The sequence below is a fragment of the Loa loa genome (genome assembly GCF_000183805.2).
Source record: "Loa loa unplaced genomic scaffold supercont3.158, whole genome shotgun sequence".
NCBI classification, from domain to species: Eukaryota; Metazoa; Nematoda; class Chromadorea; order Rhabditida; family Onchocercidae; genus Loa; species Loa loa.
In genome coordinates, this window is record NW_018108338.1 from 19,481 (window position 1) to 34,088 (window position 14,608).

General features: G+C 35.6%; 3 protein-coding genes across 3 annotated transcripts; 2 read left to right on the top strand and 1 right to left on the bottom strand.

Moving 5' to 3' along the window:
* The first annotated feature begins 1,329 nt into the window (after window positions 1-1,329).
* LOAG_07539 (hypothetical protein) lies at window positions 1,330-2,565 on the top strand. The gene is made up of 4 exons (XM_020447467.1): window positions 1,330-1,406; window positions 1,702-1,895; window positions 2,059-2,250; window positions 2,363-2,565. The coding sequence occupies exons 1-4, from the start codon at window positions 1,370-1,372 to the stop codon at window positions 2,528-2,530; spliced, it is 591 nt and encodes a 196-aa protein (XP_020302305.1). The 5' UTR covers window positions 1,330-1,369; the 3' UTR covers window positions 2,531-2,565.
* Window positions 2,566-6,548: 3,983 nt separating this feature from the next.
* On the bottom strand, window positions 6,549-13,257 carry LOAG_07540 (ARCN1 protein). The gene is made up of 13 exons (XM_020447468.1): window positions 13,210-13,257; window positions 10,830-10,880; window positions 10,524-10,616; window positions 10,157-10,299; window positions 9,624-9,803; window positions 9,444-9,531; window positions 9,169-9,357; window positions 8,647-8,813; window positions 8,199-8,294; window positions 7,983-8,130; window positions 7,594-7,702; window positions 7,270-7,474; window positions 6,549-7,001 (listed from the first exon to the last, which is right to left on the bottom strand). The coding sequence occupies exons 2-13, from the start codon at window positions 10,870-10,872 to the stop codon at window positions 6,912-6,914; spliced, it is 1,551 nt and encodes a 516-aa protein (XP_020302306.1). The 5' UTR covers window positions 10,873-10,880; window positions 13,210-13,257; the 3' UTR covers window positions 6,549-6,911.
* Window positions 12,392-13,448, top strand: LOAG_07541 (hypothetical protein; the record flags this gene model as incomplete). The annotated part of the gene is made up of 3 exons (XM_003143074.2): window positions 12,392-12,509; window positions 12,754-12,883; window positions 12,987-13,448. The coding sequence occupies exons 1-3, from the start codon at window positions 12,436-12,438 to the stop codon at window positions 13,446-13,448; spliced, it is 666 nt and encodes a 221-aa protein (XP_003143122.1). The 5' UTR covers window positions 12,392-12,435.
* Between the last annotated feature and the right edge of the window lie 1,160 nt (window positions 13,449-14,608).

Genomic DNA, 14,608 nt, shown 5'->3' on the forward strand with positions numbered 1-14,608 from the left:
AAACATATTTCTCTTTGGTAACAATTTCTTGATTATCAATCAAACAACGATTGGTGATAAAGATATATTTGGACCTGTTATAATAATTTAAAATTTATGATCCAAAACTGCAATCATTTTCTTATCAGATTATTGATCAAACAAAATCAGAACAATGTCAGACTTACTGTGGGGAATATTCATTACATGCCTCTTTCTAAGAGAATCCAATAAATATGGATAGAATCGTGAATTTGATGTCCGCAACCAGTATTTTTGCCATTCATTTCCCTAAATTAAATGACTTTTCAAAGGACTTTTTTGCCCTTTCATTTTGCACATTTCCTCAAGTAAATACTTCAAATTAATTTGATTTATTAAAATTTGGGAAGCAATCCACTTTCCGAATTAGGATCGCTTGCTTTACTATTTTACGACCACAGCATTCAATCCAGTTAGCTAATTGCATGCGCAGAATAAAAATTATCAGTCAGCCGTACACATATTACTGTAAGGTAAACTTAACTTGTGATTTCACGTTAATAGAACCATCTCATATTTGTCCTATCTCACTACTTGCAATTTAGCCAATTTCCAGAAAGCACTGAAGATATTTCCTAAGTTAAAGGGAAGACCGCGGAGTATGATTGGGTATACATATTTCCCTCCTTCACCATTTTTACTCCAATTCTTCCACTTCTTGAGTTTTTTATGCAAAAGCAAAAACAAGGATGATGAAATTAGACGAGTTAGTATTACAACACAGAGGAAACAGCCGCTCTTAGTCGGATCGCATTCCACTTTGTACAGCGAAATCAAGCAACACCACCGGCAAGACACTTCTGTTTTTTTCTCTTACACTATTTTCCCAATTTTTTAATAATATCTTCATCCCTATTAGTGAGTGTCCCATCACTAACATACATCGACCATGCGAGTCCCTCTGAATAGCATCGAGTCAAACATAGCCGTTCTCAACTGAAGTTACAACCTTCCTAACTTTATTTCCTCTCGAAGAATACTTCAAGTTAAAAGTTAAGGCATTGCAGAAGAAAGATATTTCTCATGAAAGCATAGGACAGTCACTTATGTAATACTGCAATGTTCGGATTAATTTAGAAACTTAGTCTTTTCTCCCTGACAAAGATGGAGTGCATTTCAAACGAAATGTCTTAGCCGCTTAAAAGAAATAAAAAGTGACGTACTATTTCTTATGACATCGGAAAGGATTTACTGGAACAGATAAAACTGTAGCCTAGACAATACATGTTCCAAGAGGCTTCACAAGATGCCTCCCCAATCGACTCTCATATTATGCATCAAACTAATAAGATGGAAATGAAAGGTTCTTTTCAGAAACTGGAGACGATATTCAGAAGTGCGTTACGGTATGGCACCTTTAACATCAAAGAAAGTCAACGAACCAGGTTTTCTTTCTCTCCATTCCCATCCTAGATATTTCTTATCTCGCCAATGTTTGCTGCTCATTAAAACAAAAGGAAAGTAACAAAATCAGAAAAAGGGAATGATTTTTCAAATCATAGATTTTTGAAATTTTAGTCCGACTTAACGTCCTCGCTATTTATGTCGGCTTTGTTTTCGAAAAGGAAGAACACTTTGTTTTACCAACCATGAAAGTGAGAAGATCAACACAGATCTGTCTGAAATTAGAATGTTTTAATGAATTATCCAATGTACACTTAGTCTCGGCTGATATTACAGAGAAGGCGAAAAAAGAGGGAGAAATAGAGCTTGAATTTGAAATAGCACAGCTAAAATTACGAATTCGAGAGCGTGACCGAACAATATTCGACTTGGAAGAAGAGATCCGAGGCAAAGATGCTATTATTGTTGACAAGTGTCAGCTTATCGAACGCCTTGAGCAATCCCACTTTGAGCGATCTTCACCTGACCAGGTAAGAACCCTTTATGTTTGAAGGCAAAGTAAGACATGATTGTTGAATTGATGAATGATTCGAACTGTGTTCTCCATCCTAATTTATCGATCAGTTGCTCTACTTTAAGTTGCGTCAGAGATTTAAATGGCTAGAAATGTATAGCATTGATGGGTAGTTGTAGGACTCTCTGGAAGAAACATCAGAAAGTACCGTTCGATGTGTAAATGAAAACGAGAGCGATGCTGTGGAAACGGAACAGGAAGTACAATTACTGCAAGAATTAGAAGAAGAACGAAAGTCCAGAGTGAAACTTATGGAGCAAAATGAACTTCTATTACAGCAATGGGATGAGGCACTAGCTTATGTTGAAGAGGTACCACCTGCTTGGGACAATCACAATTAATTCAGTCCTCTCATCCCATCAAATCTAAGCCACCAAGGAATTTTTTGCAACACGCTGGCCCTTATATATAACTTCCATTCAGGTACAAAAGATGCTCCAGGCTGAGCTGAAGCGGACCAGCACACTTATTGACGAAAATGCCACTCTCCGAAAGCGTATCAATGAAACAGTGGTCATTTCTAAAAATGGTATACAATTCGTGACACTCCTACTTATTCTATCCAGTCTTTATTTATACTCATGGAGTTAGTCCAGCAACAACCATGACTTAGCAGATGTTCCGCCACTCTTTTCCAATGACTAATCTGAAAAACAGTCGGATGAGTAAGTTTTCTCAGCCCTACTGCATCATTCCACTTATGACTCAATGAGCTTTTCCCGCTCTACAGAACTCCTTCTGGGAAGTTTGAACTGTAGAGACGCTAAGGCCCAAAACGCTGAAATCAGAAATCTTTCTTCTGTATAGTCCGTATTATTGCATGTTGTTACACATTATACATATATAATAAATTCATTTTTCTCATATATTCACTATTAAATTTCAGAATAGTTTTGTATTTCTTGATTAGAAATATTTTCTCAGTGAGAATGAACTTAAAGATTGGCTAGTACCATACCCCTTTGATGTCGATTTATCAGACGTACTTAACTCTCCTCCAATTAATATTGTTTGAGTAATAGAACATTTACAGCATACTGGATAAGAGGAAAATGGCGAGTCTGCATATATACATATATAGGGAGGGTGTGGATCAATGGTGCGGAAACAACAAATGCTATAACGAAATGTATAAAATGTAACAACTGGAACGGTTAATTAGCCCCAGCAAAGGGTCTACCCAATCAGTACATAATTTTGAAAACAAGTAATCACTTCAGAGGACATATCCTGTGTCTTGAAAAGCATAAAAACTAAAATAGAAAATGTGTCGAGTAAAATTCCACTTCACAAATTACATATAGTGATTCTGAAGTGAGCTGAAGAATTTGGAGCAAACTGATAAGCTGCGATTAATCATAAGCTATGATTAGGAAAATTAGGAAAATCAAGCAAGGCATGGCAGAAAAGCTTGGAATGACAATGTAGGCAATGCATATATAGCGTATGGGTTGTATATTCATTTAAACTTTGGTATGAAGAGTAGAAATATTGAAATGAAAGGAATAGCAACAGCAGCATGATTAAAACACATTAAGGTTTTCTCGCATAACATCGTTTCCGGCACAAAGAGAAAACTATGTAGACTACAACTAAAATATAGAAGTGAAGAACGGCGCATAATATAGCATAAAGCACTGCTTGAGATGAGCCATTTAGATGTAGGTGAATAATTGTAAATATTTCCTTCATCTATATCTTGCATTTCATCAACCAAACTACCACCAGTCTAAACTTCATCAATTCAGTTCTGCATACCTTGTTCCCAAAAAAAAATCTTACTTTTAAAATGCTTAACTTGTCAAAAGAGTGCTTATGAGACTACGACTAATATCAAAAAAATCTTCCAAAAATACATGCATCGCTTTTTTGCGATGCATACTAATCTGACTAACCTTATAATCCTGCTGAAAATAATGATTAACCGACAGAACAATATAATTGTAATGATGAAAAGTGACATCAGATTCCGAAAAACAAAAGAAAACAGATCTCAACGATATCACCATCGTCATTTATACCAGTCACATCTGCCAACCGAACATCATATCAGACTCATTTGCCACCTCATTTCCATCTTTGTCAACCTGGAAACAAAAACTCATCCTATTTGTTAAACACGCGACAACAACAGGATTAATTATGAACTATTTTACTATAATTTTAAGAAGAATCAACAAAAGAACTATTCAACTAATGTGAGCACAGAACAACACTTCAAGCACTGTTTGACGATGAGTGACCATCCATACTGGCTCTCTATCTATCTCTGAATTTCATGAACTGACCCACGTTTGGAACCTCTTCATGTGATATTCCTGTGACATTCTACAACGAAAAACTGTGCGAATGAAAAAAATCAAGGGACTTTACGCTTTGCAGCCAAAATTAAACTGCTGAATGTAAATAGTATATAAAAATGTAAACCTTAAGCACAGTACAAAAAGACGTGCAGATCAAACTTAACTTTCAGAAAGTATAAATATTAGACCACTCTCGGAGTTCTTTTGTAAATATAACTTTTCTCCCATATCGACATAATTCTCTACACCTGGTTTTAAATGTACCTTCACTCGCAATTTTAATTATTTTTTCACAGGTGATTATGAAATACTATGATCACTTCTTCTGATCAACAACTCAACCTACGACCAATTTTCGTAAATTATTCTTTGATGTTCCTCAGAATTCCTCAAAGAATGCAAAAAAAAAGTAGATCAGATGCAACAGTCTCATATTTTGACGAAGGCGAAAAGACCTAATAGATTCCAGTTAAAAGAAAAGAGCTTTGATCAATTGTCAATAAACTGCTCATACCTGCAAAACATCTTGCACTTTTCTTGTCATCAGCTTTAAAATTTTCTGTCGGACTACCCAAATTAAAGCTATGTTCAAATGAAATTTCCACAATATCCAACAGACGGGATGACGAAATATTGTAAAATTAAAGCAATGAAGAGGATATAAGCTAACAGTGGACAGCATAACACAAAAACGTCGCAGTATCTACACCATGGACAATGGTATCATTGTACCTGCACAATGGACAATGCCAAAGGGCAGTCAGTCATACCTCCATGATAATCCCGATGGAGCTTACAAAACTCCTCCCTAATCCTTATATATATGAAAAAATCCCGAAAGAGTTCAGGTTTTACAATCGAACAGACGATACATCCTCTTCGCTTATTCTCCACGACTGAACCACAAACAACGACACTATTCGCTAAATACATTTCTTGTAACATATCCCCAACTCAACGACCTATCAACTAACCGACAGTCAAATTATTATCGAAGGCAACGACAAAGAATTTATTAGTTGATCATATTGCTTGCTTTTTGCATAAATCATCACTGTTCATCAATTCATCGTGTAATATATACATATATATTTTACACCCCTTTTGTTGTTAATAATATTGTGAAGAATAATATTACATCCCGAATAAATCTATATCGCTGAGAAACGAATTCAACAGATTAACATTTCCCAGCACCTAAAGGTGACATCTTCACTTTTTTCCAAACACCCAATTGTGTAGAATTATTTAACATTACCAGAAATGAATAGACGAAATATTTTAAAACGATCTTTACCCTTCTCAGAAAACCAATACAAGACTATGTGGCATATATTCGACGCACTATTGTGACACTGGATGATTAAAGGTTCTGTTGATCACCAATTTCTATTCTTGAACTAGGAATGTATAAAACAAGCTGTATCTTTAATCAAAACTACACCGAATAAATAAAACACCCCAAATGTTCTGCAGGTACAATAATCAGTTTACAATTAATATGCCATACGTGAAGTCAGTTTGACCACTATTGTTATTGGGAAAGTCTGAAAATAAGCGAATTATGGCAACACTAGATGAACTCAGTAAATATATCGAAAAGCTTTAGATATAGTGACATAGAGGACCGAAAATGCAGCACTCCACGTTCACGCAGATCAAAAAAACTTAGTTTCCTGTTGATAAACAGGAAACGAAGCCAAGAAAAAACTTTTTTGTTTTGTAGTCTACATTCCAATCACATTCAGCATATCTTCCTTCACTACTACTGAGAAATGCCTTACTTCACGAACCTCCATCAACCATAAATAGATCTGAGATCCACTGCTGTGTGTCACCAAATCTTCCACACAATTACCTACTATCAATGCTCCTCCCCACCTGGTACAAAATAAATGCAATCAAATAATCTTATTCCAGAGATCATCAAGGAATCCAAAAAAAGAAGTGTACCATCATTATGACGTCTAGCATCCGCCGCAACCTTTCATTGGATAACCTCTACCTTGGGCAGTAAGCCATTAAGGACCAGATACACTCTGATAACATGACACATTTTAAATATCCTCCAGTTTTTATAGCAATAAGGACTTAATTAAACTTCCAGCAACAAAAGAACTTTTGCAAATGATTAGGATAGGCAAATCTTCTGCCTAAACATGAGAGTAATAGAACAGGAAAACGTTCAGCCAAAAAGAATACCGGCAATGATAGAAAAATAACTGGATCAAAAATAACTAACTGGAGTGCTTGTGCTGTTAACCATTTAATAGCGTGTGGATTATGACAAAATGCTGAAAACAAAAACCAACCCAACATTTTATTTTTATGAATTTAATACTTAACATACAATAGCAACAAAAAGTGTATTCTGCATAGAACTGACGAGTGGTCTATTGGAAAGGATAACAAAACTAAGCTCACTCAAGACAACTTTGATAAATATTGAAGTTCTCTAGATACGAAAATATAAACAGCATCCGGTAGTATCACGAATAACAATTTATGAATAAACTGAATGTAGCGAGCAAAAAACATAACTGGAAGTTAAACAGCAATTTAATTACATCCATTACCTTCACTAGACAAACTAATTATTATTTTGAACAAAATATGTGAAAATTTCTCCCCAAAATCGGTAATTGAAAAACCTCCAGTGAAATAAAACTTCAGACTATTTCGAACTTCTCGGTGATCAAACGTCTTTCCTCTGTATACTGTATCGCCTCGCCTATATCCATTTTCTGTACTGCCTTTACCTATAAATTAAAAACACAAAAAACAAACATGTCGAGACCATTACTCACTAATACACTACTTAAATGTTATTCAAATTCTGACATGTTATTGTAGCGGTCTTAAAACACTAGCAGTTCCCGATTTATACCCGTAGCAATATTAAACTGCCTTCAGTTTCCCTTACAAAGCTTAAAATGCATTTACAAGCAAAATAAATCCTACCAACGCATACAACCTTCATATCAAGACTAATGCTTGATGAAAATAGAAGAAAAATTAAAAACTCACGGCCATATCACAGAATAAATCTGTACTTGTGAAACGAACAGCTACTGGAAAGAAGTGATTAGCTTGTCCATTCGGAGTGCTAAATTCCAAAGAACCAGTTTTATTCGACTCATCAACAACAGGCAAACTCCATATGAGTTGAGATCTTGATCTTACATACTCGTAAGTACCTTCACATTCTGATATTACCGGAACAGCTGCCGGTCTAGAAAAGCTTGCAAAATCTCCAGCACAAATAAGGTATATAGTATTAAATGAAGAGGATTTTCAATTATCATAAATTTCAACACAAAACAAGGGAAAAAAAGTTTTCCAAAGAAATACGGTAAAGGAATGACGATAACAACGCTGTTCAGTGTCATATTTTCAGCCTGAAGTGTATATTCGATGTTTACTACACATCCATCGGGATTTTCATTTGGCCAGCAATTGACTGAAATCCAAAACTTCCTTCTCCAAAAGCTTTTTGATTTATAGAAGTTCCATTCTAGTAGCAGCCCCTCTATTAATTCCATGTCTGATGTTTGAACAAAAAAGCTAAATTTTTTTTTGCTTTGGTGCAACGTACTGAAATCAGAATTACTATTTATTTTTTACTGGACGATAGCTGATATTGTCTACAGAACGCAGTAATTAATTAAGGACTTTCTGGGATTAGAGAACTGCAATAACGACAGCTAACATAGTGGTTCTTTGCAGGTATTTAAACAAACTTGAAATAGGAAGCAATTCTTCGCTGCTCAGAAGCAATCGCCACTTCAGTACACCAATATCTATATTTACTGGGAACGGCTTCTGCACTGACTTCAATTTCAACAGTGATTTTTGCAGCCATTCTTTTTTGTCGAGATTCGGATGTACCTAAACAGATAGCCTGCATTATTACTGAAAGATATGATATCACAAATATTTCATATTTCATGACTTACCTGCAGCTGCGCACCGTGTTTGTCATTGTTACTGATTTGAACGCAGACAGTAGCAAACTGTGAACCGTTTATTAAGAGTGAAGCATTACCCAGTACCTTAAAAAAAACATTATTACCATGGATAGTACCAATAAAAAATTTAACATAATGACCTTGTATATGCGATTTACGATTTACATATGCGATTTACACGCGATTTAAGCGCAAATGTTTATCAAATTTCTGAAGATCTTAATTCAGTTCAACATCACTGTCCTGCTGCTGATCAGTCATAGATGCGCTGACTTGACAGCTTCTAAACTGTTTACTAATTTGAATCGCTGATGACATCGATTCCAAAACGGACATATAAAACATGAGATTCACGATAAGCTGACACGCACTTTTTCATAAAACCCAATGTCGGGCTTTCTCGAAAAATGTTTAACCATAAGAATTTATGACATACCTCCCCGCTCTCAAGGCCACCATCTCGCGATACTGATGCCGATAGTTTTTCTTCAATTTTAATATGAACAGGAGCATGTGAAGTGATAGACGAACCGATTTCGGATACAGTGCGATCACCAGCATCAGCAATGTCTGATACACGTAAAGGTGTATCGACTATTTGCCCTTGAATGAAATATTTTATGCAATAAATCGTAAAGTACAATGATTTTACATTTTATGCAGTATTTGATTACAACAAAATAAAAACAATGTCCCAATACACTACCCACCTCCTACCAAAGAATGAGATGTCAAGTTCGCTGTGAGATAAGGAAAGTATATAACCTAGATTAGTTAGTTGAAAAGATCACTTCTTACATCACCTGCTTTTCAGATATGAAATATTCTTGGTAACCGTCAAACTTTTTATGTGGGGTCTTATTTAATATTGGCATAACTGGACTTCTGCCTTTCATCCTTGCAAAAATCAACCAAGTTGTATTAATGATATTTCTGCAAGTTTATGTATCTCACTGACCTTCTCTCCTCAGCTGTTTTAAAAACTGGTCATCATCAGCATTTTTAGAGCCAAGCTTCAACGCCTTGCCGCTTCCACGTGTAGTAGCTGGTGTTTTCGCTTTTACAGCAAGTCGCACTGGTGTATCATCGATAACTGCCGTTAAAGGTACTGATGACGAGCTAATAGCTGTCGCGGTGCTTCCCATACCTAAAGCCATTTAGGTATTAAGAATAAGTACAAAGAGGCCTTACACAAAAACAATATGTCATTAAAGAGCTATAAGAATAAAATACCTCTTCCACATTTTCGCTGTTCTGCCTTCAATTTCTTTAGTTCTATGGCTTTCTGCGTCATCAATTCATTAGCAGCTCGCTCTTGAGCCTACAAGAAGAATGAATGGGCGATAATGACGAGGAATTACTCTTACCATCTAATTTTGCTAATATGAGCCTGCATCGTTCAAAAAAACTTACGATCTTTATCTGATTGAACACTCGTTCCTCATGAGAATCCATTTCGGTGAATGTACGTATCTGTGCCAAATTGACATTTTCGCGGTATCCCAGGGCGACAATTTCATCAAAAGCAAATATGAGATCGAATAAATTTGCTTGCATTTCTTTTTCGTCGTTCGACCGGCAGTACTCGGGAATCTGAAATATAATTTACGAATAAACAGGATCTGAAAATTTAAACTCAAACTCGTAACAAATCCTACCGAGAAACAGATAGATGCAATAATATCTGGTACACAAACTCCCAGGTCCAAATTTTTGATTTTATTGAGTAGAAGCTTAAAAGATCACAGTCGAACAGTTTCTAGTTTCTATAACAGTCAAAGAGTTTTTAAATCCTCCAGAATATCCAAATCACTATTTTCGATTACCATATATTATTACTATTATTTAATAACATCTATCTGTACCTTAATAATATTTCGCAAAATTACCTTTACAAACTTACTAATCGACAAGGATATTTTTCATCACTTTGCAAAACAACTAACCACTCTTGAAAACAGTCGAAGAGTTTCTAAATCCTCCAGAATATTCGATGCTTTGGTGGTGATCAAGACGACATGTACACTGTCCAGCGGATGGAAAACGTAACGAACGCTGTCTGTTTCAATGAAAGTATGCTGACGTTGTGCTAAAATGAATAAATTTTTTCATTACTAAATCTAACAATTTTTACTAACAGAAGTCGATCTTTTGTGCAATCAATCAAAAGATCCAATTTTATTTAAGCAATTCAAATAGTACTGTGCTCCTCAATGACAAGCTTATGGACAGTTTGATACAGTTCAAAGTCTCCAGTATAATTATTATTTGAAATAAAGTACCGACTGCTCTCAGATTAAGAAGTAAAATTACATTTGTCGGAAGCAATTAGCTTAGGAAAAGCATCCAACAATCCTTCTAATCGAGCTTTTGTCATGTCCGAGATGAAAATCCTTGCCAAAAGCGCTGAAAAAGCACCATACCTAACGCTAAGCAATTAAATCAAATAAGATATACTGCTGAGTGTTCATCTACACCTCAGATCACTGAATATCCACCCCTACTGTTTAAATCAGTAAGCCAACAAAAATTTAGTTTGAAGGAATATTTACTCAAAAACGTTTCCTAATAACATTCGAAACGTTCTATGCAAATACATTAAACGATGCGAAAGCTTACGTTTTCCCGTTTTTGTTATAATTGCCGCTCCAATGAGGACCATCGTCGTATCTGAAATACTTATGAATCATCATCATTTTTCTTTCAGTCTATAATCTCGTCGTCTTTCTTTTCCTTACTATTAACAATTATTATGGTTTTCATTGATCCAAATAAAAACTTGTTGAAATCATTTAAAATAGATTTCATGTTTCTTCTCAAGACGACTCCAACTCAGCGTTTGCTGCAATCCGTAAAACTGCTACTTAATCGAATCGGTTGAAATTATTTCTCTATGAAAGGGAAGAATATATTTCCTCTTTCAGCGATTGAGAAAGGTACAGAGATGATCTACCAGCTCATCCTAAGACCAGAATGCTTTTTGGATATAGAATTTTCAAAAGTTCATCTACCTCTCCTAAAATTCTAAATAAAAATAATGAGCCACGCTTTATCAGTGATACGCGCTCATACTACATATTCCCCGTTATTCTAATCTACCTGTGCAGATTATCCCTTAATTATTTCGACTTCTGCTTTTTTCGCATTATAGTGTACAGTCGCTATCAACACTCTCATATTTCTTTTTTTGTGAACTTTATACATATATATTCCTAGGCCAGACTTCCCCAAGAACGTTTCATTTTCTTATCACACAATTGGAACAACTATTATGGTAAACAATAAAGAAGATAAAGAAAGCTAACTGTTCCCACTATACATGATCCATCACTCCACCCACTCACCAGACACTGTAACTCCCACGTTTTCTTCATAGATGAGCAAATGTACGATGGAAACGTCGCTCTGTTTAGTGTACCCACAATGCAAATCGTTGCGTTTCAATAAAAAATGCCAAATACAACGTAGTGTGTAACTCATAAGATTAGACTTATGAAGGACACTTAATTCCACCTAACAGGTTTAACGACGTAGGCTTGAACAGAACTTAGCCAAAGACAGTATGCTAGAAACCACAGCTGCTGTAGATACCAAGTTCGATTTGTATTGTACACCACGATTTGTAGTACCATCTATTCATTCCAGAAACGTATGTCCTCTGCAGGATGTACAATTTTACTTCTAATGAAGACTTAGTCGAATATTTGGATCCGAGTACGAACATTTTTTATTACAATAATAATATGTAAGTATGATTCAAAATCATGCAAGGTATCATCTACTGAGTATACAGCTTAATGAGATTACCGATTCGATACAGATCTATTTGCATCTCTGTATTTGGGAAATCTGTCATGAAAGCGAATTAAGAATTACAGTTGATTGATGCGGAAAAAGACAACAAATTACAATAATCAGCGAAGGAGAAAAAATGCAATTAGTTGTACGTAGGAGTACTAAAAAGGTCAAATAGTAGGCAAATATTTCAAAAGGATCAACGAGCCAAAAGGATGAACACGTGCAGTAGATACGCCCCGATTCCCTGGTGAGGAAGGTAGAATTAATCAAGAGATGAATGAAAAACAAGGTTTAAAATGTTCAAGTAAGGATTAAAGTGCAAGTCGATTTAAAGATTGTGTAACTACATATCTTATTTGCCGAAATATCAGTTGTATTATGGTCTAATTCGAAATGAGCATGGCGCTTAATACAAAATCGATCGAAAATGCTACCTAGATTCATACAAGAATATGAACGTAAGGAAGAAACATACAAAATCAGATGGAAGAGATATAAAAGGTAAAATCCTCATTCCATACATCCCAAGTAATTATAACCCGATTGATGTCGCAACCAAAGAACTTTCTCTCACGAATTTTGGGCAATATAAGTTATTGTAAAAATGACCAAAGTGGATAAAGGAAACCGAATGCGGATGATCTTAATAGGAGTATGAGACGATAGCTGCAAAAGTTACAGTGCAAACAATTCAGGAAACACAGTTTTTGCTTATAGATGGAAGCCGGTTTATAAAGTGATTTAGACCGGTAAGGACCACCATCTCAGCCCTGAAATTTATCAAACGAACGACAAAGGAAAAGATAGTACGGTTACAACCGATGACTATCGAAGGAAAACGACGAACATCGGAACGTTTTAAATTAGCTGAATGGGTACTAATAAGACAAGTGCAGACCGAAAGAATCAACGAGGAAGAAAAAAATGGAATTTGCATTGCGATGATCAGAAGTTATTAAATATCCAATCTTTGCCAAGACATGTGATCATCGAAATTCTCATACGAAACGTTATATCATGCCGGAATCGCACATACACCCAGAAATGAGGCACGAATTTTGGATACCTAAAGGACGAATGGAACTGAATTGCACAGGCTGCAAGCGTTGGACAGCCAAACCATTCAAATTATCAGCCATGCCAAATCTTCAGAAACACGAGTTAAACAATCAAGAATCCTCACACAAGCGGATTAGCTTACCTTTACTCTCTCTCCTTCAAACGGGAATGGAGCAGCCAAAAGACAAGTTGTCCTATTCACGTTTCACAAAGAAAGCGGTCCATCTGGAAGTAATAGAGAATTTGTCAGCTGAAAGTTTTTCACATGCTTTAAAGAGGTTCATATTACGACTGGTTATCCAGATAAGTTTTGAGCAGCAATGCAAGCCAATCCCCACTAGTTTTCAAAGCCGTGAAGAAGTAACACACCAAACTAAATGAATTTCTGGCGAAAAGGATATGATTTGGGAAAGTACAAAACTGAGAGCTCTTTGAAGTAGAGGATTCTACGAGCAACTGATATGATCAATTGAGAAGGCTATGAGGAGAGCCATCAGAAGGAAGTCATCAAAGGCAAGAGAACTTATATCGCTGATCGTGGAGGTCGAAGGTGAATTGAATACTCGACCGCTATCTATAGAAACTTCAGTGATTTTAAGATAATAGCTCAGCGATTTTATAGAGCCCAATGCTCCCTTAATTGATCAACAACCACCAACGATCAAAACGAATTCGAACCAGGAAAACCAAACATGAACGAATAGCTTATGAAATATCCTAAAAACACGAAGGATCGTATTTTGAGGAAAGAAAAAATTGTAGTAGATGAAACAGAAATTCCTCGAAATTGTGGAAACTGGAAAGGATAAAGGAACTTTAAAAGGACGACGTAGGAAGAACCGCATTAGTGGCGATGTCCAACAGTTAGTGCCTCACGAGACCAATGTACGCGATGTAATCCCTCGAAGTTAGCAATACAACGAACATGGATCAGACACCAAGGCAAAGGTGTCGGAAAAATATAAATTGTGTATTATATTGAAGGGATCAAAATATTTGTACAAACTTCTAACATAAAGGTTGTTTAGAGTATTACCCAGATAAAAGATTCATCACATAAAAAATAAAATAGATGTTTTTCTATACCTGAAGTGATGAGTCATTTACCTAATGTTCTAATAACAAACCCGGCGATGGGAACGTTGTACACAACCGGTAAATGATTCACTGTGAATTCTTGCTTAAAAATTAATCTCGTATGTAATTAGGTTTTGTAAACACTCCCTTATATGAAGGATTTTCATTGCCTATCCAGGACTTAAGTTTCATTCGGTGTTCTATTTTAAGCTCCAGTCCCACCAAACACGCTAAATTCCTTTTTATACTAACAAGAAAGCCAACCATAACTGTTTCGATATATTCGCTAATAATCCAAGAATAAGAAATCTATCATCGTCATTAATAAAACTTTACTAAACTTTCGCACTCTTGTCAAGCAACACAAAAAAGAAAAAAAGTAAAAAAAAGACATCATCAATCTCCTCCAACACAAAAAGTAAAAACAAAAAAAAGGAAGTGCCGTCAGGAAAACGAATGTAGGC

Excerpts from the sequence above, each read along its gene's own strand:
- LOAG_07540 (XM_020447468.1), bottom strand. The coding sequence starts at position 10,872 with ATGGTCCTCATTGGAGCGGCAATTATAACAAAAACGGGAAAAC. Across the intron at positions 9,532-9,623 it reads TGTTCAATCAGATAAAGATC|GCTCAAGAGCGAGCTGCTAA; the intron begins GTAAGTTTTTTT and ends TTCTTCTTGTAG. Across the intron at positions 9,358-9,443 it reads ACAGCGAAAATGTGGAAGAG|GTATGGGAAGCACCGCGACA; the intron begins GTATTTTATTCT and ends AAATGGCTTTAG.
- LOAG_07539 (XM_020447467.1), top strand. The coding sequence starts at position 1,370 with ATGGCACCTTTAACATCAAAGAAAGTCAACGAACCAG. Across the intron at positions 1,407-1,701 it reads AAAGAAAGTCAACGAACCAG|AGAAGGCGAAAAAAGAGGGA; the intron begins GTTTTCTTTCTC and ends CTGATATTACAG. Across the intron at positions 1,896-2,058 it reads AGCGATCTTCACCTGACCAG|GACTCTCTGGAAGAAACATC; the intron begins GTAAGAACCCTT and ends GGGTAGTTGTAG.